Source organism: Mesoplodon mirus, assembly GCF_964341445.2.
Source record: "Mesoplodon mirus genome assembly, chromosome: 7".
In the NCBI taxonomy this organism is placed as follows: domain Eukaryota; kingdom Metazoa; phylum Chordata; class Mammalia; order Artiodactyla; family Ziphiidae; genus Mesoplodon; species Mesoplodon mirus.
Genome location: NC_138983.1, coordinates 59,918,027 through 59,945,376, shown reverse-complemented (window position 1 = coordinate 59,945,376; position 27,350 = coordinate 59,918,027). Strand labels below are relative to the sequence as shown.

Below are 27,350 nucleotides of genomic sequence, written 5' to 3'. Positions count from 1 at the left end.
GTGCCTCTTATTTATAGATAGAATATGACGTTGTTAAAGCCTTCTTGGCTACTTCTGATATGAGGATATTAGAGTTCCTATGGATTTTACTAAATTGCTATACACATATTATGAGGAAATGACCATGTATACTGTTAGGACTACCACCTTGCATAAAACTGCACCACTAACTGTTCAAAATACCACATATTTAATTATAACATATGCTTGAGAAACATGAAACAGTTTTTGGGCATCAATTTAATTTGACCTCTTAAAAAACAACAGAATTTTCTTGGGTTTAAAAACAAAGCTTTGGCATATCAACACTAAGGACCATTCTGTTTGGATTAAAGAATGAAATATTAAAAGTAAAACAATACAAAAAAGGAAAAATAGGTTAAAGTTGTTGTGATATATGGTTAGGATCAGACTTGAAAATCATAAAAGCCTTCTAAGAAACCATGAAGGAAAACATGTGTAGAGTTTACAACATAAACTGAAAGATTTCTGTGAGATAATAATATCATGAATAAAATTAAAAGATAAACTACAAACTGAGAAAAATATTTTAGGGAGACATCAGACAAAAGTTAAAATACTTTATTACATTATGATTCCATATAAAACACTATGAAAATTGTTGAGTCCAAGAAATAATGGGCCAAGGACATGAAAAGACTATTTACAAAGAAGAAATGCAAATAGCTACTAAATATAAGAAAAATATTCAATATTATTATGACTAAATACAATTACAACAATGAGAGATACAGTTTTTACCCGGGAAATTAGCTAAGATTTTAATAGCAACATCACAACAAAAAATAATAACTAGTATTTTATTGAGCATTTAATACATGTCAGGCATTACTATAAGGGTTTTATATTATTATATTGTCCTGTTAACATTATGAGGTAGACACTATTTATCTTATTTTGCAGATAAGAAAACTGAGGCAAAGAGAGGTTAAATCACGCAATTAATAAATGGCAGAATTAATTAGCTGTATAATGTATAATGAAGGTGCAGAGAAAAAGACATTTTTGTACAATGCAAGTGAGTAGGAAAGTTAGTACAACATTTCTGAGAAACAATTTTGTCAAATATATTAAATGACTCAAATATTCATATGCTTTGACCCAGTTCTCAATAGTATGGGTAAGGGAGAAATTCCTTTTTTTTTTTTTTACTAGTCCTTCCTCCCCATGAGGAGTAAAAATCTGATTTATAACATTTGAGGATGTTGATTGGTCCATGATTACTACTGGGTAGGATTACTGCGCTTTAAAAGGTCATGCACATTTCTACTTCTCTTCTTCCCGGGACTGGACTGTTAAGTTGAACAAGGTCCCCCTTAAGAACTTTACTTGCTCTATTCTCTCATTTTTGAATAGTTCCTAGGTGTACTCATCATCACTTTGTTCTTGTGTATCATGTTGCCAGCCAGAAGGTAATATGATGATACAATATGGATTTAAGCCATAAGGGAGTCTTAAATGACTGTAGACTAGACCACATAGCTCAATCCATGCTTATCAGAGCTCTGAACTTCAGTGACATTAGGGACTAGCTTGGTTAATAAAAAGTAGTGTCTTATTTTTCATTACTTCACATTTCTTTTGTATAACTCTAAAGAGAGGAATGACTAAGAATAGAGTAGTATTAGGAGTTCCTGAATCCCCGAGGTCTAATATCATCTACTACTCGCAAACATTATCCCAATTTCTAAATCCAATTCTAGGAGTCCATTCTAAATAAATACTCTAAATTGCAGAAAATATTCACAAGAAAATATTCTATCACATCATAGTCATGAAATAATGGTTAAAAACAGACATTCAGACCAATGAAACATAATAGAGAGACCAGAAATAAACCCATACATATATGGTCAACAAGGTGCCAAGAATACATTATGGGGAAAGGATAGTTTCTTCAATAAATGGTGTCAGGAAAACTGGATATCCACATACAAAAGAATGAAATTGGACCCTTATCTCACACCATATACAAAAATTAACTCAAAATAAATTAAAACAACTCCTAGAAGAAAATATAGGGGAAAAGCTTCTGGACATTAGTCTTGGTAATGATTCCTTGGATATGACAGTAAAAGCACAAGCAACATAAGCAAAAATAGACAAGTGAAACTACATCAAACTAAAAAGCCTCTGCATTCCAAAGGAAACAGTTAACAAAATGAAAAGGCAACCTGTGGAATGGGAGAAAATATTTGCCAACCATATATCAGATAAAAGGTTAATATTTGAGTCACTCCCTCTTGCAAGAGCACCGGAATCACAACTAACAGCTGGGCAATCACTGACAGGAAGATACTGGAACTCACCAAGGAAGATACCCCACATCCAAAGACAAAGGACAAGCTGCAATGAGATGGTAGGAGGGGTGCAATCACAAGATCAAGTCCTATAACTGCTGAGTGGGTGACTCACAAACTGGAGAACAATTGTACCACAGAAGTCCACCCACTGGAGTGAGGGTTCTGAGCCCCACACCAGGCTTCCCAACCTGGGGGTCTGGCAATGGGAGGAGGAATTCCCAGAGAATCAGACTTTGAAGGCTTGTGGGATTTGATTGCAGGACTTCAACAGGACTGGGGGAAACAGAGACTCCACTCTTGGAGGGCACACACAAAGTAGTGTGTGCATAAAGACCCAGGGAGAAGGAGCAGTTACCCCATAGGAGACTGAGCCAGACCTGCCTGCTGGTGTTGGAGGGTCTCCTGTAGATGCAGAGAGTGGCTGTTTCTCACTGCAGGGATGAGGACACTGGCAGCGGAAGTTCTGGGAAGTGCTCCTTGGCATGAGCCCTCCTGGAGTCTGCCATTAGCCCCACCAAAGAGCCTGTAGCCTCCAGTGCTGGGTTGCCTCAGGCCAAACAACCAACAGGGAGGGCACTCAGCCCCACCCATCAGCAGACAAGCAGATTAAAGTTTTGCTGAGCTCTGCCCACCAGAGCAACACCCTGCTCTACCCACCACCAGTCCCTCCCGTCAGGAAGCCTGCACAGGCCTCTTAGATAGACTCATCCACCAGAGGGCAGACAACAGAAGCAGGAAGAACCACCATCCCACAGGCTATGGAACGAAAACCACATTCACAGAAAGATAGACAGAATGAAAAGGCAGAGGACTATGTACCAGATGAAGGAACAAGATAAAACCCCAGAAAAACAATTAAATGAAGTGGAGACAGGCAACCTTATATGTGGAATCTAATATAACAAAACAGAAATAGACTCACAGATATAGAGAACAAACCAGTGGTTCCTGAAGGGGAGAGGGAAAGAGGGAGGGGCAAGACAGAGGTAGGAGATTAAGAGGAACTAACTACTCTGCGTGAAGTAAATAAGCTACAAGGATATATTTTACAGCACAGAGAATATAGCCAACATTTTATAGTAAATTTAATTGGAGTATAATCTATAAAAACATTGAATCACTATGTTGTACACCTGAAACTAATATAATATTGTAAATCAACTATACTTCAATACAAAATGGATAAAGAAAATGTTGGATATACATACAATGGAACATTATTTACCCTTAAAAAAGACGGAAATCCTGCTATTTGTGACAACATGGATGAACTTAGAAGACATTATGCTAAGTTAAATAAGCCAGACACAGAAGTACAAATACTATGTAATATCACTTATATGAGGAATCTAAAATAGTCAAACTCATAGAAGCAAAGAGTGATATGTATGGTAGTTGCCAGGGGCCATGGGGAGGAGGAAATGGGAAGGTATTAGTCAAATGATACTAAGCTTCAGTTATACAAGGTGAGTAGGTCCTAGAGATGTACTGTACAGCATAGTTCCTACAGTTATTCAAAGAACAATTTCCTCTCCCACAATTGTTTCTGAAATTCCACAGGGAATAACTTACCTGTTCTCAGCACTGTCAGCTTCAAAGTAAAGTCTGTCATTTTCTTTTTTCCCTTCTCTTGTTGCTTAGGTGTTATCTGAGCACCATTTCTTCTGTACCCTACAAATAATGGTTATCAATATCAATAATAATAATGATGACAATAATCTTCCTTTGGTACTTACCAAAAGTGGTTTTGCTAGTGCCTTAGGGACCAATGCTAATATATATATTCAAAATGTACAGAAAAGACTGAACAAAAAATGTCCAAAATGTTGAGAGTGGTTTACTCTGGGTATGGAATTATAGGTGGCTTATTTTTCTTCTTTTCTAATGTTTTGGTGCTTTAAAGTTGTTCTTTAAAGGGCCATATATAAATTTACAATATAGGAAAAATATAAAAATAGGAAAATCTCAACAGTATTTAACTGAGGATGCTTTAAACTAAAGTCACTTTATTGCTTCTACTTTCAGCCTTGATAAAGTAAGTGGTATAGGACTAGCCATCTTGCTAGAAGCAAATATAAAACAAGGGACTTCCCTGGTGGTCCAGTGGTTAAGACTTCGCCTTCCCACGCAGGGGTTGCGGGTTCGATCCCTGGGCAGGGAGCTAAATCCCACAAGCCTCATGGCCAAAATAACAAAACATAAAAAAAAAAGAAGCAATATTGTAACAAATTCAATAAAGACTTTAAAAATGGACCACATCAAAAAAAAATCTTAAAAAACAAACAAAAAAAAACCCCAATATAAAACAAAGTATAGAACAGTCACTTTCAGACATTGGACAACAGCCAGCTCAGAATGTAATCCTGTATAAGAAGATTAGCAAAGGTGAAAATAGATTGAAACCACCCACTCTATATTGGAGAGTGGGGCAAACAGACATGAACTATGTAGGCATGTACATTTACAAAATCTCTCTGGAAGGTAATCTGAAAACATTACAAAATTCCAAAATAAGCTTTTTTTTTTTCTGAACAATGCTAATTTTAAGACTTTATATTTTGGAAAGCATTATAGATATGCAAAATTTTTGTTTCAAAGGATATTCACATATAGAAATGTTTCCAGAAAAAAACACCTAAAGTCTAACAATAGCTGATATGTTAAATAAATTTTAGATTTCCTACTTAACATAATCTATACAGTACAGAGAAACAGGTAAAAGTGAAGATGTCTGAGTCACACAGACATGGGTTGGATCCTTTTCACCTCGTTTTTTAGATCTGTATCCTTGGACAATTTATTTAGCTCTTGCTTGTATGTGACAGTTTCCTAATGTAGAATGAACATAACATCACAACTTCACTGTACAAATGTAAAGATTTAATTAAGAACTTAATGGAAAATAGTTTGCTCAATGTCTGGTAGCTACATTAAAAAAATGCCTGCTATGGTTATGATGATGATGATGATGATGATGATGCAACAACCATAAGCCATTAAAAGGTAAGTAGATCGATATTTTCTACAGAAAGATGTCTGACACACAATTGAGTTAAAAAAGTGGGTTACAAAATAACATGTATGGGTGTGTGTGTGTGTGTGTGTGTGTGTGTGTGTGTCTCTCTCTCTCTCAGTGATTCCTTTAAATAACATCCTTACCACATTGATAAACTTTTAACACACAATAAAACTAAGAATCCAGGGCTTCCCTGGTGGCGCAGTGGTTGAGAGTCCGCCTGCCGATGCAGGGGACGCGGGTTCGTGCCCCGGTCCGGGAAGATCCCACATGCCGCAGAGCGGGTGGGCCCATGAGCCATGGTCGCTGAGCCTGCGCATCCGGAGCCTGTGCTCCACAACGGGAGAGGCCACAACAGTGAGAGGCCTGCGTACCGCAAAAAAAACACAAAACAAAACAACAACAACAACAAAAACAACTAAGAATCCAGGTAGAAATGTAAAGAATGGTTATCTCTCTATCTGTCAAAGGTAGGATTTGTATATTTAATGTACATGTGTGTGTATATGTGGGTTGGGGAAGAATGCGGTTTAATCTCCAGGCAGGAAAGGAGATACATGAGTGAAAAAGGAGCCAAATAAGATGAACTGCAGTATCATTTGTATTCCAAGGAAGGTCAGGGATAATTATTCTTTCACACTCTGAATTTTCATATAACTTTGTCAACTTGACTAATTAATTCTCTTTAATACAGAGGGAAAATGAGGAAGAAAAATGGGTAGGAAAAATAAAATAATGGGAACAAAAGTTAGAAGCAAGCAGGGAGGGGAAGCTGAACATAGAGAACAGGAATCCAGAGATGTGGAGAAAAGCAGCAGAAGGAAGGGCCTACAGGAAGAGATCTATAAGTCTGGCTGTTTCCCCAAACTAAAAGGACAGGCAATGAATCTTTTATACCTCTGAGGCCCTAATAACATTGCAACCGGTATGGCTTTTCCAGATATCGTCTCTTAATGACTTTGTCTCACGTGCACACACCTGCATACATGGGAATTATTTTTTGTCATACACACACAACAATGCTACATATACCTACTCAATCAGCTTCACAAGCAATATCTCACACAAACACACAGACATCTACACATCATGGATATACTCACATGAGTATTTTATATCCTTATGTACTCACTCTCATGGCCACCAAATCTGTACCATAACAAAAGGAGTCACAGAGGAGGTACTGAGCCAATTGGATACTGACCAAGGCTGGGTCATATGGGAAGCCACCATGCCTGACTTGTATGGGAAGAAGATTGGAGTATGGGGTATACAAGTGATGGCACCAGCAGTGGAGGCTAGTATCCTCCTCCGGACTAGAAGGACAGCACTGAATGTAGCTGGATCCACTCTTCTCCATCTGCTCTAACTCATCAAGGGGTTGGAGGCAGCAGTGCCAGCATTCCTGGAACAGTTTACCATACAGTCTGGTTTCCTTCACATCCCCTAGACCCAAAGCATGTTCACAGGCAAGAAGCTCTTGAAGGCATTCCTCAAAGCAAGATTCCTAGTATGCTTCCAGCTCTCTGCCTGTTTAAGGGGAGATGGTGGAACAAATGCAAGCTGGGGGAAACAGTGAAGACCAAAGGGCTGACAGCAGAGGGTAGGGGAGAATCAGGCAGTGCTGCTTTTCAATAGCAAGAGGAAAATAATGTGACCTCTCTGGAAACAGCCTCATCGATGAAGGAGAAAGTCTGGAAGAGGATTTGAGGGCTGGGATTCTGGAGGAGAAGAGTGGAAATAGAATTGTCTCTGGGAGTCTAGAAAGGAAAAAATTAATGGACAAGAGCGTGAATGACAAAGTTCATCTTTCCCAACACAATGTTCACCTCTCAACCCTCACTCAGTCAGTGTTGCAAAATCCTATAGATGGAGGTCCATCACAAACTTTCTCACTCTCACCAGAGGGCAGAGATAAAGCTGAGGAGTCACTGGTGAAGGAATTGAGGATTAAGTGCCAGAGGGAGTGATTTCTATAGCCTGCATATCTACTCTAAAGGACATCACCAATTGTGGATAGGCTTCTAAGCAGTGTCTCCCAAGGTCTACACTAGAGTCATTCTATGAGTTCGACTCCATCCCAAGCCTTTCTGCCCTAATTAATTCAAAGTACAAACTCCAATTCTCTTAGGTCCCAGTTCTGAACAGAGGATTTTCCTTCCAGGGAATATTTAAAGGTGAGGTCCTGAGACTCATGTAAACAGGGCATTCCCTGGAGCTTCAAGATCCCTCAACTTTATTATCTTTCCATCCTCTGAGACACCCTAGGGCACTTTGTGTTGTATTTGAAATCACAGACTAAAGCCTTCAAATCATAATCACCTCTCTTAAACTTTATACCACTGTCATTCAAATGATGTCAGCAGATATAGTCTCAGAGGTTCATAAGTCATCAAAACTTGTGTTTTCATTTATATGATAATTAAATAGAAATGAAAATGAACAGATATTGTATTATGCAGATGCCAACTTTCTTACTGAGTTATGCAACTTGGCTGAAGGGCTTGCATTTCATTTCAATTTATGGTTGTTTTAGTGCCATGTGATCACCTTAAGTGGTGGAGTTTAATTTGGTTAGTGCTGTCCTAATATCAACATGACAACAGGGTGTGCTGTTATATTAAAGTTGTATACTTTTTACTAAACATAAAGTCAAAGCTTTTCTTTTGTGGAGATAATTTACAGTCAAAAGACAGTTTTGTAGAATGAAACTTTAGTTTTGTTTCACTGATGGTTAAGATTTATATTCAGGAGCTCCAGTTGAAGCTGGGGACAGGATTGTCAAAAAGATTATGGCACACCATCCAGAGTTATCCCTTGGTTTCCTAGCTCTTTCAAAATAGGTTATTTTGTCCAAGAAAAACCATCAGTTCGGCAAGATACTCTGGCTCTTTTTCTTATATCTTAGTGACTGGTTTTTGGGTTTTTTTTTTCGGGGAAGAGACAACAGGAAGAGTTGCACATCCAAAGGACTAAAAAAAAAATCTACACCATCATGAGATGGGGGAGGTGTCACAAGAACGAAATACGACTCAAATGTTTTTGTCAATAATAAAGAGAAATTAAATTGCATAATTTTAAAGGCGAATTCAATCTATTGTTTTATTACTAGAAGTGTGATTCTCAAATAAAGATGAGTCTTCTGTTGTTGTTGTTGTTGGTACGCGGGCCTCTCACTGTTATGGCCTCCTCTCCCGTTGCGGAGCACAGGCTCCGGACGTGCAGGCCCAGCGACCATGGCTCACGGGCCCAGCCGCTCCGTGGCATATGGGATCTTCCCGGACCGGGGCACGAACCCGTGTTCCCTGCATCAGCAGGCGGACTCTCAACCACTGCGCCACCAGGGAAGCCCAGAAGATGAGTCTTTTGATCTACTATATCCTTGCCAGGTGACACTAGAAATGAATATACCATCTTATAAAGTATTGTTTTGCAACATTGAAAACATTCCAACTAAACAGCACAATCATTGTCTAACAACCTTGTAAAGGGGATTCTTGAAATGGTTGGTAGTGTTTGTGGGCAATTCCTAAGCCCTCCAATTCTGAATTATATAATTTTATAGGCTATACACACCTATATTTAGTGTGTAGTGACTTCATACTGAAAAAGAGAGACAAACTATGAGACAGACAAATCAGACACAGGTGACAGAATTCCTCCTTCTGGGACTCTCTGATGACCAACACACCCAGCAGCTGCTTTTCATCTTATTCCTGGGTGTCTTCCTGGTCACTGTGCTTGGAAATTTACTTCTCATTTTCCTCGTTCAGGTTGACTCCCAGCCTCACACACCCATGTATTTTTTTCTCTGGAGTTTATCTCTGAGTGACCTCTGTTTCTCTACCAACATCGTTCCTCAGGCCCTAGAGCCCTGCTATCCAGAAAGAAAGTGATTTCATTCACACGTTGTGCAGCTCAGCTTCTACTCTTCCTCATTTTTGGGTGTACACAGTGTGCCCATTTGGCGGTGATGTCCTATGATCAGTATGTGGCTATCTGCAACACTTTGCATTACCCTAGCATCATGACTTGGAGGGTGTGTGTCCAGCTGGCTGTAGGATCATGGACCAGTGGCATTCTGGTGTCTGTGGTGGACAACACCTTCACACTAAGGCTACCCTACCGAGGCAGCAATAATATTGCTCATTTCTTTTGTGAGGCCCCTGCACTGTTGATCCTGGCATCCACAGACACCCGCACTTCAGAGATGGCCATTTTCTTCATGGGGATTGAGATTCTCCTCCTACTTGTTTCTCTAATTCTGGTATCCTATGGTCACATCATAGTGACTATGGTCAGGATGAAGTCAGCTGTAGGGAGGCTCAAGGCATTCTCTACCTGTGGCTCCCACCTCATGGGGGCCATCTTTTCCTATGGGTCATCAATTGTCACCCACATGACACCAAAGGCTTCCAAAGAACAGGAAAAGCTGGTTTCTGTGTTCTATGCAGTGGTGACCCCCATGCTTAATCCCTTCATCTACAGCCTGAGGAACAAGAATGTGAAGGGAACTCTGTGAAAAGTAGCCACAAGGAATTTCCCTTGCAGACTTGGAACTTTCCACTGACAGTGAGACCTTCCTGGCTGCCTACTTGTAAGACTTGCTGAGTTGGTCCCTCAGCAAGACTGGAATATGGTACAATTTTTATCCTTGAGACTTGTCCGTGGACTCACTCTCCATCCTTTATCCAGCACTACCTTTGTAGAAGAAGAAGGACAATAATTCATGGAGCATTAGGAAGGAGAGTCTGCTTCTTTCTGGTCAGTCTTTTAGTACCAGGGGATTTTAAAAAAATCCCTTGAGAAACACTCCCATTTTATAAACCTGGGAACCTGTAAAATCTATCTTTTTAAAATAATACTATATATTACTATCTATCTATTCAAGATCCTACTCCAACTCCTTTATCTTTTGGTATTTCTGAATCTCTTTGCATCATCAAATAACCAATAAACTGACAAACAGTACTTAGTCATTTACTATGAGCTAGGTGTTACATGTATATGTATGTGTACATGCAACTGCATGTGTGTTTGAGATGGAGGGTGAAAAGCACGGGTATGATGAAGCACAATACATGAGCTCTGCTGTCCTTCTCACACTGTTATTAGAGATATGAGCATCCATTGGGGCACATCTTTATAATGGTAAACACAGGGATTTGGAAACCAACAAGAAATAGTGACATCTAAGGGGTGGAAGAGTGAGAAGCTATTACCAATCCTAGGCCTAAAGGAGCAAAAGGAGGCAACTGGAACTTGGAGAGGGTAGCTGTATATAAAAGACCAGCAGACAGGAGCTGTGGACTTAAGTATATGGAGGTGAGGAAGGCTCATGAGCTTAAATATTTCAAGATCATTCTCTACCTACCTTCTAATTTCCTGTTACTGTATTAAAAAAAAAAAATCCAGGATAATCTCCCCATCTGAAGAGCCTTCATTTAAACATATCTACAAAGTCCTTTTTACCATGCAAGGTAAAATACTTACAGGTTCTGGGGAGTAGGATGTGGACATCTTTGGGGGGCCCTTAGTCTGCCTACCATACCAAGGTCAAGTAAAATAAATGTAAAAGAGAAAAGCTTGCTAAACATTTTATAATAGTGCCAATCTGCCTAGTTGTGTGATTGCCATCATGCAAATAGAACCGCTGATCTGCCTTTTCATTTGCAAATTCCTATGGGGATTTCAGAATGTGCTGCCCTTCTGGAGCCCTTGCTATGCGAGAGCTGAAGGATACCCTGTGTGGGAGATTGAACTGGTCCTGGTATCTCCCTGGCACACAGAGGGAAAGCCATTTGTAGAGCTTGAGGAGAGGAAATGTCTATGGAGTAAATGCTAGTCTATGCTGTTAATTGTCAATAAATTCTTATGAATAGTTTACACAAAGCTATGGTGCCCGTGTCCCAAGTCTGCTCTTTGCCAAGAATCCAGAACCGGACTATGTTCCCTGACAAAATAAAAAGAGGGGCTGTTAAATTGGTTGAGGGATATGTAAGTTTAAAAAGGACAGTTGATTTCATCCAATCACAATAACATTACCAAAAAATCTAGAAAACAAAAAATCTTTGGGTTATTCACAGCAGTTTCCCATCATTTATCCACTTATACTTAACTTGGGATTCCTTTACACCCTTTCTGTCAAGTAACTCTCATATCCAAGGTGTATAATTTGAGATTGAGGTAGTCATCAATGCGAAGTAGTCTTTCTCCAGATGAGGCACAGACCAATTATGGTAGCAGAAAAAGTCCTCAATTGATAGCCCTCTAAACATGTGTACCTTACAAGACAGTGGAGGATTTAAAGTATCTTTTTATTTTCTTTCTTTCTCATTAGAATATAAATTCCACGAGGCAAGAAATTAGTTTGTTTTATTCACCCATGTGTCTTCAGGGTCTAAGTAAGCTCTGACATATGCTGAACGCTGCATAAAAATTTGTTGAAATTTTGAATTTGAGTTTTGAAATTTTTGAAAATTTGGAAGTTTGAGTTTAAACTCAAAATTTGTTTAAAAAATGAGCAAAAGAATGAAACAAACTCTACTATTTATTATCATTACTTTATCTCATAAACAAAAAGATCTTTGAGCTACCAGTAGAGTTTTTGGACATATAGAAGAAAGCAAAGCAGAAAATTATAAAACGACACGGATGAAGAAGTTCAAGAAAAGTTAAAACAAATTAAAAATGGCAAATTGTAGTGAAACTGTCAACCTTCGATAGGCTGCTAATTTGTGTAAACTAGTAGCATCCTCAGAGACATTTGTACCCCAGTCCCAGAGAATACTGGGCCTACTGAAGTTCATTCATCACTCATGTTCTTTCATTCCTAGTGGAAAGTCCAAAACCCCAGTGGGTATACTGTGGCTCCTGGAAAGAGTAGAGACAAAAGACGTATTTGAGGAATGTGCTTTTCTTTCCTATGTCCTTGCATTCTACCCCCTCAGTTTCCATCTAAGTCAGTCATAGTTTCTGAGGGTCCCAGGTCCTGTGGTGGCCCACCTCAGTGCAGTCTTTACTTCACTATTTCTTAAGTTGTGGATGATGGTGTTCAACATGGGAGTCACCACCCTGTAGGACAGTGACAGCAGCTTCTTGCTCACAGGAGAGGTGCTGGACTGGGGTCTGAAGTATGTGAGGATGGCAGTGCTGTAGAAGAGGGAGACAACCAGGAAGTGGGAGGAACAGGTGGAGAAACCTTTGCACTTCCCCTTGGCTGAGGGCATCCTGAAGATAGTGGAGAGGATGCAGACATAGGACCCCAGGATCAACAAGAAAGGGAAGAAGATGAATAGGACAGAGGCTGTCAGAGCCTCCAGTTCAAACAGAGAGGTATATTAGCACAGCCCAGTGCAATGACAGGGAGGTTGTCACAGAAAAAATGGTTCACCTTGTTGGGGCCACAAAAAGGGAAGCTAAAAACCCATGTGGTTTGCACAGTAGCCACTGGAAATCCTGAGAACTAGGAGGCAGTTGCCAGCTGGGCACAGGCCCTGTGACCCATGATGACTGGGTAGTGCAAAGGGTCACAGATGGCCACATAGCGGTCATACCTCATTGTGGCCAGGAGGCAGCACTCAGCAGCTCCAAAGAAGAAGAAGTAGTACATCTGGGTAGCACAGCCAAGGAAGGAGATGGTTGTGTCTTGGATGATCAGGGTCCCCAGCACCTTGGACAGAAAAACCAAGTTGAAACCTATCTCCAGGAAAGACAAGTTCCTGAGGAAGAAATACATAGGACTTTGGAGGGCAGAGTCCTCTGTAGTGACCAGGATTATGAGGACATTCTCCATTAGGGTAACCAGGTAAATGATCAGAAAAAGGAGAAACAACAGAGCTTGTAGCTCAGAGGACAGGGCTGAGAAGCCCATAAGAACAAACTCATTGACAATTGTCCAGTTTCCCCATATTATTCTTCTGCCCAGGATTTCACTGGGCATCCACGCTCCAGGAAGGTGGAAGTCCCCGTATATTATTTAGGCCTCTATTACACCCTTAGAAAGGGAAACTCCTGTGGTCTCATTCTTCAACCTCTTGTTATAGCTGTTGAAGGTCAAACAGCTGTACTTTCCAAAATGTAAAAAACAAGTCTGACTAAGGGATTCACAATTTTTTTTGAAGAATACTAACTTTTTTTCAGACTGAACTCAGGCACACCGTATATATCTATAATGTCTCAACTTTTCTTTGCTTGACAGAGGATGTTCAAAGTCACAGCTTCACTTTTGTCCTCCTATTCTATCTCTCTTCAGCAGTCAGTGGTGCTAAAAAGAAGCCAGGCCAACCATTTCTGAAGGGAGGGGTCTTAATGCACAGAAAAGTGGTGAGGTGAGCCAGGGCACGTTTTCTGCAAAACAAAAGGGTGGGAAGAAGAAAGTCAAGGAAAGTGAACCAACAACTACCAGTGATCCCTGAGGAGGAGACCTGAATGTGTCCTAATCTGGAGCAGCTCATACTTGGGAAGAGTTCAGCATATTAGAGACATCTTCATTTCTAAACTCAAACAATTGCAGTTTAAGCAAGAAGATGCATAATATAGAAGTTGTGGTTTACCTTGATCACTGGGCTAAATATTCTCCATGTGGCTATATGTGATCAGACAAAGGGAACACAGACTCAAGATACTGTCAGACAATAGAGAGAATCCAGGTGTGTTCTGTATACACCCTTTCATTAGCTTCCACTGGTTGGCTTATGTCTTGTCTCTCAAGAAATATGAAACAAATTTTACATATAAATAAAGACCAACTCAAATATGCAAGCTTGACTAATACTATTAAATCCTGTGAAAAAGAATCAGAAGGTTTCACCACTGCATCAACAACCAAGCTTCGAAATTGGAACTGTGAAAATTTTTCTGATGACTATAAACTTAAATGGAGGAATAAATCTAAATCATGTAATATGGTGACTGGCTTATAATATATGCTCAATGAATGCTAAACATTACAATTATTATGATATAAAGCTAAATCTACCTTCCAATATCTACTTCTTATCTAACCCATTGCCCAAACTCACTGTAGCCCTTTCTTTTCAATCTCTAAGGGAAAAAAATAATTTATTCAATAAATATTGATTATCTTTTGTGTGCCGGACACTGCTCTAGATACTGAAGATAATATGTTAGTAGGTAAAACAAACAAAAATCTCTGCCTTTGTACAACTAACCTTCTAATACAGAAGACAGATTTATAACAAATTATGTAAATAGAATATATAGTATGCTAGACGGTGACAAGAATAGCAGAGAAGAATAAAGCAGTAGAAAAGATAGGATTTAGGGTGTGGGGAGTGTCAAAGAAGGTTGCACTGAGATGGTTTTTAAGTAAAATCCTGAACAGGTGCAAGACATGAAGTCAAGGTGGTGAAGGAAAGAGGAAGGTAAAGAGTAAAAATAGTGAGATTTATTTAAAAATTTTTGCTGATTCCTATTCATTTTAGAAATCTCAAGCTGGCCATCACTTCTTTTATGAAAACTTTTTTGATACCTTATTTATTTTTATAGTAAGAATGAACATTTATTGAGCACCAACTAAGTATCAGACAGTACTCTGAGCGTTTTGCAAGTGTTATGGTTGTCTCACAACTACCGGAAGATGTAGGGACTATTATTAGCTTCACTTTACAGCCAAGGAATCTGAGGCACAGAGAAGTGGAGTAATTTTCCCAAAGTTAGGCGGCCAGAAAATGGCATCAGGATATGCATCCTGGTCAGTCTGACTCCAAGCCATGTATTTGCCTTTCAGGTGGCACTTTCACCCACTCTCTAAGAATGGGAATGAATCTGAGCTCACAGGTAAGACTAAGGTGGAGCGTTTGGCATAGGATGGAAGCAAAGTTGAAAAAAGTAAGACAATTTCTAGAAGGACAGAGCATTTCTAGGATTAGCACCACTGGAGACCTGAAATACCACTTTTACGGTCCTTATCTTAGAATAATCATGAATACATGTCTTCATCTCATATTCTAGGTGGTATACTCCTTGAGAGCAGAGATTGTGTTAATCAACTTTTTATCCCAACGCCTTGCAAGGTAGCTGCCCAGTAAATTGTTATTGAATGAAGAAGATATGGAAAATAATCAGGGAAATATCTATATAGGTAGAGCGTAGGCACAGTGAGCCACATTCATAAGGAATTCAGACACAGAAGACTACATACATCAACAATACAGCCTTAGATTGAAAGAGTGATAAGAGTCATAAATTACGCTCATCATCTTCTTCCTCCCTAACCTCCCTGCATTTATCTACCTCATTTCAGGAAATGATACCACCTGGCTGTGTAACCCAGGAACTGGGATAAAAATCCTTTAATTCATCCCCCAAATTTGATTATTTTTCTTCCTAAACACTGATTCAGTGTCACCTTCTCCATCCCTATCACCACGGCTTTCGGTTCTGGTTCTTATTTTCTTTGGCCTGGAATACTGTAGGAACCCAACTCCAACTCATTCTCTTCAAACCATCCTTCACTTGTATGTGATCTGACAGCAACTCGGATAGGGTTATTTACCTGCTCACTGTCTTTCAATCACTCCCTACTGTTCCTGGAATAAGTATAACCCTTGACAAGGTCTTTTTCTATGATTTCTGCTTATTTTTCCAGTTTGAAATCCCCTACAGAGCTGATGCTCTGATCACACCAAAATACTTTCTGTTCTGTGCACACATCGTGTTCTCTCACCCTTCCTTGCCTTTGTGCATGTGGCTCTCTACCCTTGGAAACATCTTCCTGCAATTATGTATAACTTTTCTGCTCATCTCTCATCAGAAAAATCATTTTCTTTGTGAAGTTTCCTTGTCCTCGCTTGGCCAAATCAAGGGATTATTCTTTTACTCTCTTTTAACACTTTGTGTAAACTGCTATTAGAGCATTTTTATAATTGTGTATGTGTGCATCTATTTATGTTACATAATAATTAACATCATGAGTACAAATGTATTCATTCATCATTGTATCTTTTGCACACAGCAGAGTGCTTAACTCTAGGTGTTTAGTAATTAATGTAGCCTAAGGTTTAACTTTTTTCAAAGCAGTTTGATGATACTATTGGATCTGTAGTTGAGCCAACAGTCATATAAGATGAGTGTGTGTGTGTGTGTGTGTGTGTGTGTGTGTGTGTTTATAGGTTTTATCTTCCAAGGTATATTTATTTTGTTTAATTTTTTTGCTATGTGCTGAAAAGACATTTTTAAAGCTTTACTCCATTATAATAGCTTTGCATCACTCAGTGTGCCATAAGTGTCCAATTCCCTCAAATATTTAATCAAAATATTTCTTAGGACAGAGCCAAATCTTAGGGGCACATCACTTAAGCTATATTCCCAAATGGTTTGACACCAATTTTTAAACTCTACTCTTTGGGCAAATAGCAAAGCTATCTCCTTTTTTTCTATCAGTGACTTTAAATCATTTCAGACATGTGTTGGGTATAAATAAACACAGTTATATGTACTGTTATCTGGAACATATCTCTTTAACATAGTAACAAAGGTCTCGTGAAAGAGTTCATCAAATGCCTTAGTGAAACGCAGATAAACCATAGTAATACTCATACTCATTCTTTAACCCAAAATCTAATGTCAACTTCCTAACAAAACCTTTTCTGACCATTCCTATCCCCAATTGGATATAATTAATTACTCTCTACCTTGTGTTCCTCCAGGATTTTAAAATACTCTTATAGCAAAGATCAATAAAACTAAAAGCTGGTTCTTTGAGAAGGTAAACAAAGTTGATAAACCATTAGCCAGACTCATCAAGAAAAAAAGGGAGAAGAGCCAAATCAATAGAATTAGAAAAGAAAAAGGAGAAGTACCAACTGACACTGCAGAAATACAAAGGATCATGAGAGATTACTACAAGCAGCTATGTACCAATAAAATGGACAACCTGGAAGAAATGGACAAATTCTTAGAAATGCACAATATTCTGAGACTGAACCAGGAAGAAATAGAAAATATGAACACCAATCACAAGCACTGAAATTGAAACTGATTAAAAATCTTCCAGAAAACAAAGGCCGAGGACCAGATGGCTTCACAGGTGAATTCTATCAAACATTTAGAGAAGAGCTAACACTTATCCTTCTCAAACTCTTCCAAAATATAGCAGAGGGAGGAACACTCTTAAAACTCATACTATAAGGCCACCATCACTCTGATACCAAAGATGTCACAAAGAAAGAAAACTACAGGCCAATATCACTGATGAACATAGATGCAAAAATCCTCAACAAAATACTAGCAAACAGAATCCAACAGCACATTAAAAGGATCACAAACTATGATCAAGTGGGGTTTATCCCAGGAATGCAAGGATTCTTCAATTTATGCAAATCAATCAACATGATACACCATATTAACAAATTGAAGGAGAAAAACCACATGATCATCTCAATAGATGCAGAGAAAGCTTCTGACAAAATTCAACACGCATTTATGATAAAAACCCTGCAGAAAGTAGGCATAGAGGGAACTTTCCTCAATATAATAAAGGCCATATATGACAAACTCACAGGCAACATTGTCCTCAATGGTGAAAAACTGAAACCATTTCCACTAAGATCAGGAACAAGACAAGGTTGCCCACTCTCACCACTATTATTCAACATAGTTTTGGAAGTTTTAGCCACAGCAATCAGAGGAGAAAAAGAAATAAAAGGAATCCAATTCAAACAAGAAGTAAAGCTGTCACTGTTTGCAGATGACATGATACTATACATAGAGAATCCTAAAGATGCTACCAGAAAACTACTAGAGCTAATCATTGAATTTGGTAAAGTAGCAGGATACAAAATTAATGCACAGAAATCTCTTGCATTTGTATACAATAATGATGAAAAATCTGAAAGTGAAATTAAGAAAACACTCCCATTTACCATTGCAGCAAAAAGAATAAAACATCCAGGAATAAACCTACCTAAGGAGACAAAAAATTATAAAAAATGCAGAAAATTATAAGACACTGATGAAAGAAATTAAAGATGATACAAATAGATGGAGAGATGTACCATGTTCTTGGATTGGAAGAATCAACATTGTGAAAATGACTCTACTACCCAAAGCGATCTACAGATTCAATGCAATCCCTATCAAACTACCACTGACATTTTTCACAGAACTAGAACCAAAAATTTCACAATTTGTATGGAAACACAAAAGACCCCGAATAGCCAAAGCAATCTTGAGAACGAAAAATGGAGCTGGAGGAATCAGGCTCCCTGACTTCAGACTATACTACAAAGCTACAGTAATCAAGACAGTATGGTACTGTCACAAAAACAGAAAGATAGATCAATAGAACAGGATAGAAAGCCCAGAGATAAACCCACGCACGTATGGTCACCTTATCTTTGACAAAGGAGGCAGGAATGTACAGTGGAGAAAGGACAGTCTCTTCAATAAGTGGTGCTGGGAAAACTGGATAGGGACATGTAAAAGTATGAGATTAGATCACTCCCTAACACCATACACAAAAATAAGCTCAAAATGGATTGAAGACCTAAAGGTAAGGCCAGACACTATCAAACTCTTAGAAGAAAACATAGGCAGAACACTCTATGACATAAATCACAGCAAGATCCTTTTTGACCCACCTCCTAGAGAAATGGAAATAAAGACAAAAATAAACACATGGGACCTAATGAAACTTAAAAGCTTTTGCACAGCAAAGGAAACCATAAACAAGACCAAAAGACAACCCTCAGAATGGGAGAAAATATTTGCAAATGAAGCAACTGACAAAGGATTAATCTCTAAAATTTATAAGCAGCTCATTCAGCTCAATAACAAAAAAACAAACAACCCAATCCAAAAATAGGCAGAAGACCTAAATAGACATTTCTCCACAGAAGATATACAGACTGCCAACAAACACATGAAAGGATGCTCAACATCTTTAATCATTAGAGAAATGCAAATCAAAACTACAATGAGATATCATCTCACACCAGTCAGAATGGCCATCATCAAAAAATCTAGAAACAATAAATGCTGGAGAGGGTGTGGAGAAAAGGGAACCCTCTTGCACTGTTGGTGGGAATGTAAATTGATACAGCCACTATGGAGAACAGTATGGAGGTTCCTTAAAAAACTACAAATAGAACTACCATATGACCCAGCAATCCCACTACTGGGCATATACCCTGAGAAAACCATAATTCAAAAAGAGTCATGTACCAAAATGTTCATAGCAGCCCTATTTACAATAGCCCAGAGATGGAAACAACCTAAGTGTCCATCATCGGATGAATGGATAAAGAAGATGTGGCACATATATACAATGGAATATTACTCAGCCATAAAAAGAAACAAAATTGAGCTATTTGTAATGAGGTGGATGGACCTAGAGTCTGTCATACAAAGTGAAGTAAGTCAGAAAGAGAAAGACAAATACTGTATGCTAACACATATATATGGAATTTAAGAAAAAAAATGTCATGAAGAACATAGGGGTAAGACAGGAATAAAGACACAGACCTACTAGAGAATGGACTTGAGGATATGGGGAGGGGGAAGGGTAAGCTGTGACAAAGCGAAAGAGAGGCATGGACATATATACTCTACCAAACGTAAGGTAGATAGCTAGTGGGAAGCAGCCGCATAGCACAGGGAGATCAGCTCGGTGCTTTGTGACAGCCTGGAGGGGTGGGATAGGGAGGGTGGGAGGGAGACGCAAAAGGGAGGCGATATGGGAACATATGTATATGTATAACTGATTAAATTTGTTATAAAGCAGAAATTAACACACCATTGTTAAGAAATTATACTCCAATAAAGATGTAAAAAAAAAGATTAGAAATAAAATATAATTTTTTTCTTAAAAAAAAAAAATGAGTATAGGCCTTGACACCTTTTCAATCCTAAACCGTCATCAGCTTTTACCTGATCTTCTGCCATTCCTATACTAGTCTCTCTTTACATTCTTGTCACTTAACAATAAATTATCTACCCAGTAGACATAGTTATCTTTTTTTTTAAAATTGCCCCTTGCTTAATATGCTTCAATGGTGGTCCACTGCATTTAGATTAATATCTAAAATCTATCACATGGTCAAAAAGAAGTTCTGAATGGTCTGACCTCTTCTTACCTGTACAGTCAATTTTTACCTCTCTTGTCCTTATTCACATTGTTTTTCCTGGTTTCAGTGTCAGGGTAATACTGACCTCACATGAGTTGGGAAGTATTCCCTCCTCATATATTTTGTAAACGGTTGTGAAGGATTGGTATTGATTCTTTTTTAAATGTTTGGTAGAATTCACCAGTGAAGCCATCTAGTCCTGGACTTTTGTTTTTGGAGGTTTTTGATTACTGATTCAATCTCCTAGTTGGTAATTGGTCTGTTCAGAGTTTCTATAGCTTCATGAATCTGTCTTGGTAGACTGTATGCTTCTGGAAATTTATCCATTTCTTCTTCCACCCATTTGTCCAATTTGTTGGCATATGAGTGCTTGTAGTAATCCATTATGAGCCTCTGTATTTCTGTAGTATCAGTTGTAACATCTCCCCTTTCATTTCTGATTTTGAATCCTCTTTTTTTTTCTTGGGGAGTCTAGCTAAAGATTTGCCAATTTAGTGTTTCTTTTCAAGAAACAAGCTCTTAGTTTCTTTGATCTTTTGTATTATCTTTTTGTCTCTATTTCACTTATTTCCACTCTGATCTTTGTTATTTTCCTCCTTCTACTAACTTTGTGCTTCATTTGTTCTTCTTTTTCTAGTTCCTTGAGGTTCAAAGTTAGGTTGTTTATTTGAGACCTTTCTTGTCTCTTATTATAGCCATTTATTGCTATGAACTTCCCATTTGGAACTTCTTTTGCTGCATTCTATAAGTTTTTTTATGTGTATTTCCATTTCCATTTGTCTCAAGGTATTTCTTAAAATTTTTTCTTTATATTTCTTTTTTGATCCATTGGTTGTTCAGTAGCATGGTGTTTAATCTCCATATATTTGTGAATTTTCCAGTTTTCTTCTTGTAATTGTTTTCTAGTTTCATACTACTGTGGTCAGAAAAGATGCTTGATATAATTTCAATATTCTTATATTTATTAAGACTTGTTTTGTGCCCTAACATATGAAGTATCCTTGAGCATGTTCCATGTGCACTTGAGAAGAATGTGTATTTTGTCGTTTTTCGATAGAATGTTCTCTATGTGTGCGTTAAGTCTATCCAGTCTATGATGTTATTTAAAGCCAATGTTCCCTTATTCATTTTCTATCTGAGTGATCTATCCATTGATGAAGTTGGGATATTAAGGTCCCCTACTATTATTGTATAGCTGTTTATTTCTCTCTTAAGGTCTTTTAATTTTTGCTTTATATATTTTGGTATTCCTAGCTGGGTGCATAAATATTTACAAATATTGTTGGATTGAGCCCTTTATCATTATGTGATGACCTTCTTTGTCTCTTATTACATTAATCTCTGGGGAGATTCCTATAATCCAAATGTTATTCTGCTTGATGTGCCCTTTAAGTTCCTTAAGCTATCTCCATTCTTTTTCATTCTCTTTTCTTTTTGCTGCTCTGACTGAATTCCACTAACCTATCTTAGAGTTCACTGATCCTTTCTTACATTTCATCTAGTCTGTTTTTGAGACCCTTTAGTATAATTTTCACTTCAGTTAACAAATTCTTCAGTTCTGTGAATTCTGTTTGCTACTTTTAAAATTCTCTCTTTGTTTAAATTCTCACTTTGTTCAGCCATTGTTCTCCTGAGCCCAGTGAGCATCTTTATGACTATTATTTTAAATTTTATCAGGTAAATAACTTATCTCCATTTCATAAGGTCTTTTTTTCTGAGGTTTTTATCTTGCTCTTCATTTGGAACATATCCCTCTTTTTCTTCATTTCCCTTGACTCTGTGTGGGGTTTTATACATTAGATAAAACAGCCACCTTGCTCAGTCTGAAGGAGTGGCATCATTTAGGAGATAAAACTTATTGTTCAATGCTACTCTAGCTCTTGGCTGTCTCTCAAACCCTTGTGATTGTCCAAGCAACCTACTTTATTGTTAGTGGGCTCCCAGTAGTTGAGGGTATGCCAAGAGCCATCAGTGTCCCAAAGGGGAGAATCCCTATTAGCACCTAGATTCAGGTTAATTGGAAGTCAGGCCTGTAGGCAGCAACTTTTAAAGTATTCAAATATACATCTTTCAGGAGAAGACTGGGAGATGAACATTTCTATCTGCTCCCTCTGCGTTGAGTTTTGGAGTGATAACCAGTTCAGAACTGTTTTTTGTTTATTACCATCCCATTGAACCCATGAACACGAGTCTCACTGGCCACCAGAGTCAGGCTATCAAGGGATGTATCCTCTGGGTGGCAGTCACAAATGTTAGTGTACCAGATGTGTGTACAAATTTTCTCAGAGACACTGATGGCCTGCGGGAGGAGCAGAGGGAGAAGGCAAAGATGACACCTGCTAGATTCCCCAATCTCTGGAGAGGACTATAGTCAGCCCTTCAATATGTGTTTAATTAGAAGCCTATAACCTAAGCCACAGCTATGAAAATAAGCTTATTGTCCTCTTTCCCAGAAAGACAGGGGTGCATTTCAGTCTGCTGCCTCTGTACTGTGCCCCAGGGGGCAGTAGCCAGTTAAGAAATGTTTCTCCATTTTTTATAGTCCTAGGGACCCATGAACATAAGAACTACTGGCCAGCAGAGCCAGGCAATCCAGGGGCTTTCCCTGGGTGACAGCCATAGCACCTGGGGCAACAGACATGGGCAGAGACTCCTTTCTGGGAGATACTGGGGACCTGGAGTGTGGTGGATGGAGAGTGTGAAGATAGTGCCTGCCCTCCAAGGTCTCTGAAGAGGATCACCGTTGGCCCTTAGAAGTGTTTTTAATTAGAAGCCTGCCCTTCAGTTCAAAGCCTTAAGATAAGCTAATAGGCTTCTTCCACAGAAAGACTGGGTGCCTTAGTCTGTTGACTCTCTGCTGTGCCCTGAGGTGTAGCTGGTTAAGAACTGCTTCTTTGTTTGTTACAGTCCAATGGGACCCATGAACCTAAGCCCCACGGGCCACCAGGTAATCAAGGGGTATCCCCCACGCATCAGTCACAAAAACCAGGGCACTAGACATGTGCACTCCTTTCTGCGAGATACTGGTGATCTGGAGTGCAGCAGAGGGAGAGCTCAAAGATAGATCCTACTGTCTGAGGTCTCTGAAGAGGATTACAGTGGATCTTTAGATGTGTGTTTAATAGGAAGCCTGCCCCTCAGGCTGCGCCTATGAAGATAAGCTAACAGGCTTCTTTTACAGAAAGACTGGGCATGTTAGTCTATGCCTTTCTGCTGTGCCTTGGGAGGTAGCCAGTTAAGAACTCCTTCTCTGTTTACTGCAGAACTATGGGACCTTAGAGCATAAGCCTTGCTGGCCACCAGAACCAGGTGACCAAGAGGTGTCCTCTGGGTGACAACCCTCAAAAATCAGGGTACCAGACAAGTACATAAGCTCCTTCTCAAGAGATACCTGTGAGCTGGAGTGAGGCAGAGGGAGAGTGCAAAGATGGCACCCGCTGGCCTCCGTCTTTGGAGAGAGATGTGTGTTAAATTACATGCTTGCCCCTCAGGCTGATGTTTCAAGACAAGCAAATAGGCCTACTTCACAGAAAGCCTGAGCACTTTTCAGCTGCCTCAGTGCCTCTGAGCTCTTTTCAGGGCCCTTTTTCTGGGCCTTGGCGCTGTGGGGTGGGTGAGGCTGCATGGGCCTTTTAAGAACTGTTTCTCAGATTGCTATAGCCTTGTGGGTCTCATGGACACAAGCCCTGTTGGCTTTTGAAGCTACATGTTTTGGGGGCTTGTCTCTCAGGTGCAGGTCTTAAAATGGGATGGCTGGTGTGGAGTTAAAACCCTTCACTCCTCAGGGAGAAACTTGGGGTTGTGAGGTCCCTCCCAACTGTGGTCACAGTGCTCAGGGTGGGGTTTATGGCAAGATTTTGTCTCAGCTGCTCCTAGCTTTCCTTCTTCCTCCCTTTCTTTCTTCCTCCCTCCCTTCCTTCCTTTTCTTTCTTTCTTTCTTCCTTGCTTTCTTGCTCTAATCTACAGTAACAATCTCTATCTCTTAACAGGAATATTTAGTCTACTTCTGTTAAATATTTATTCTCAATATTGGAAATATTTTAATCTACAAGTATTTTTGTCATGATAGGCGTCATAAAGTAATACTATTCATTTATCAATAACCCACAAAGTAAATTTTGTAGACATAAAGATCACTATATAATGATTCCCTAATTACATTCAAGTAATTGCTTATTATTGTGAAAATTTTTCAGTATAAAAATCAACTTCTGTTAAAATAGATTAAACTTACAAATTTTGATATAGTTGGGTGTGTGTCTGCCAATTTTTTTCTTCTCTTTTGTTATTTCACCTATGGCTATAAATTATTTGTTTCTTTGTTTATGTGTTTGCTCTAGGGTTTACCATATGCATCCTTAACATGTAGCAATCTACCCTGAAGAAACCTAACTGTTCATGTATAATGTAACATTTTATAAAAGTGAACTTCCATTTACCTCTCTTTCTTTTGTCATACATACATTTTGTCATACATTTTACTCATACATTTTCTATGAATTACACAACACATTGTTATTATTTTCGCTATAAAAGTTGATTGCCCATTTTTACTGATTCCACCAAGCACAACTAAAAAACCCTGGATATTATATATAAAACAAAAATAAGACTCTGAAAGGTAGAAAAAAGAAGGCAAGGGGCTTCCCTGGTGGCGCAGTGGTTGACAGTCTGCCTGCCGATGCAGGGGACACGGGTTCGTGCCCCGGTCCGGGAAGATCCCACATGCTGCAGAGTGGCTGGGCCTGTGAGCCATGGCCTCTGAGCCTGTGCTCCGTAATGGGAGAGGCCACAGCAGTGACAGGCCCGCGTACCGCCAAAAAAAAAAAAAAGGCAAGTAGGTAGGAACATTGTGGACCAAGGAATGAAAAGGTAGTGGGTCCCCTGGGTTTGTTTTTGGCTTCATATATCCTAGGCCTGTTATTGGAGAAGTCAGAAATCTGAAAATCTAACATGTATGAACAAAAAAGCCCAAACCAAAATGTGCTCTCTCTAGCCAAATGACCCAGAAAGGGGGCAACCTAGCAAGACAGAAATGTTTTAGATGATAACCACTCTACTTCATCCAAACACAATAGGAAAAACTGTGGTTAAATCCAGGGGAGCCTAGACTTCCACCCTCACCAGGCTGGGTGGGAGCCAGGAATTTCATCCCCACTGCCACCAGGTGTCAGTGGAGAGCCTAGACTTCCACACCCATTGAGCAGTAATAAGGCGCCCGTCTCTTTAATGCTTACGTTGTGTCAGAAGATGCCTAGTGGAGAATCAGAACTCAGAATCAACAAAAAAGTCTAGAACTAACAGTGGGTTCAGAAAGATCACAGGATACAAAATAAACATATATAAAAATCAAGTGTAATTCTATGCAGTTGCAATGAACACACAGACACTGAAATTAATAACAATATTTAGTTGGTGTACATCTAAAAATATATTTACAAGACTTGCGTGCTGAAAAATACACAATGCTGACGAAGGAAATGAATGAAGATCTAAATAAAAGGAGAAACATACTGTGTTCATGGACTGGAATGTTGAAGTAGTAATGATGTCAATTCTCCCCAAATTGATATACAAGTTTAATGCAGTTTATCTCAAAATCAGAGCAAGATTTTTTTTGCCACATGAAAACTTCTACATAAATGTTTATGGCAGCTTTATTCATAATAGCATAAACTGGAGACAACCCAGATGTTCTTCAACTGGCACATGTTTAAACAAACTAAGTACATCCAGCATGTAGCATTACTCAGCAATACAAAAAAAAAAAAAAAAAAAAAAAGAACTATTGATACACACAACAAACTGAATGAATCTTCAGAGAATCATGCTAAGAAAAAAAGCCCATTTCAAGTGATTATATAATGTATGAATCCATTTATAGAACATTTCTGAAATGACAAATTATAGAAATGGAGAACACATAGTAGTTAACAGGGCCTAAGGAAAGGATATGGGCAGGAGAGAAATGGGTCTGCCTGTAAAAGGGCAAAATGAGGACTCTTGTGATGAAGAGATTCTATATCTGGCCTATTACCATGTGAATACCATGTTTGTGATAATGTACTATAGATTCATAACATGTTACTATGTGGGAAACTGGGCAAAGGGTACATGGAATCTTTCTGTAGTATTTCTTTTAACTATTGAATAGTTTTTAGTTTAGTACTCTTATTTTTCTTAAGTATAATCATATATGAAAATAATATTTTGCATCTACCTTTTAAATATTTATTATTCACTTTTTTCAGGTTGTATCTTATTGACAAAAAGTACCAAAGCAACATGAAATAATGGGGATAGAGAATATTTTTGCCATCTTCTGTTTTAATAAGAACATATCTAGTATTTTTTCCCTTGGCATATGCATTTGGTTATAAATAGGTATGGATTCCATAAGCCCTTATCTGTGATTCAAAAATCCAAGCAGCTTTGGAAACAGCATTTTTTCCTAAGTTTGGGGTCTTAACACATTGGATGAAAAATCTGTTGTGAACTGATTATTTATAGTCTTTATTTATTCTACATTGTATAGTCATACATTTTGCTATAGAGATATTGATGCGTTTGATTATAGAATACTGCTTCAGAACTCTCTGGAGGTGATAGGAAACGTATGGTGTACGCAGCATATTACCTTTCTAAAACCTGAAAAATTCAAGTGCCCCGCTTTTTTTTGGATAAAGAAATTTAAACCTGTATTTTTTTTATCTTAAGGACATATCCCCTTTATCCTCATGAGTGTTTATCAAATGGATTTTATATATATATATATATATATATATATATATATATATATATATATCAGTGTATATATTGAATGATTATAGCTTTTTAAATTTAGCCTATTGGTGTGGTCGGTTGGCTGATAATAATCACCAAAGGCAAACTGCCATCAATCTCTAAATCTAAATGAGGTTT

General features: G+C 38.6%; 2 protein-coding genes across 2 annotated transcripts in view; one reads left to right on the top strand and one right to left on the bottom strand.

The window, feature by feature from the left end:
* Nucleotides 1–8,963: 8,963 nt before the first annotated feature.
* Nucleotides 8,964–9,862, top strand: OR2D2 (olfactory receptor family 2 subfamily D member 2; the record flags this gene model as incomplete). Its single annotated transcript, XM_082629263.1, is given in 2 exon segments — nt 8,964–9,207; nt 9,210–9,862. Coding segments are annotated over 2 exon segments (897 nt in total).
* A 2,429-nt stretch (nt 9,863–12,291) lies between these two features.
* LOC309808696 (olfactory receptor 10A2-like) overlaps nt 12,292–27,350 on the bottom strand; it is a 101,390-nt gene continuing 86,331 nt past the window's right edge. The window contains exons 3-4 of the mRNA XM_082629273.1: nt 12,897–13,012; nt 12,292–12,492 (exon numbers count right to left, since the gene is read on the bottom strand). Of these exons, the coding sequence (XP_082485399.1) occupies nt 12,303–12,492; nt 12,897–13,012 (306 nt within the window). The 3' untranslated portion in view covers nt 12,292–12,302. The remainder of the gene's footprint in view (nt 12,493–12,896; nt 13,013–27,350) is intronic.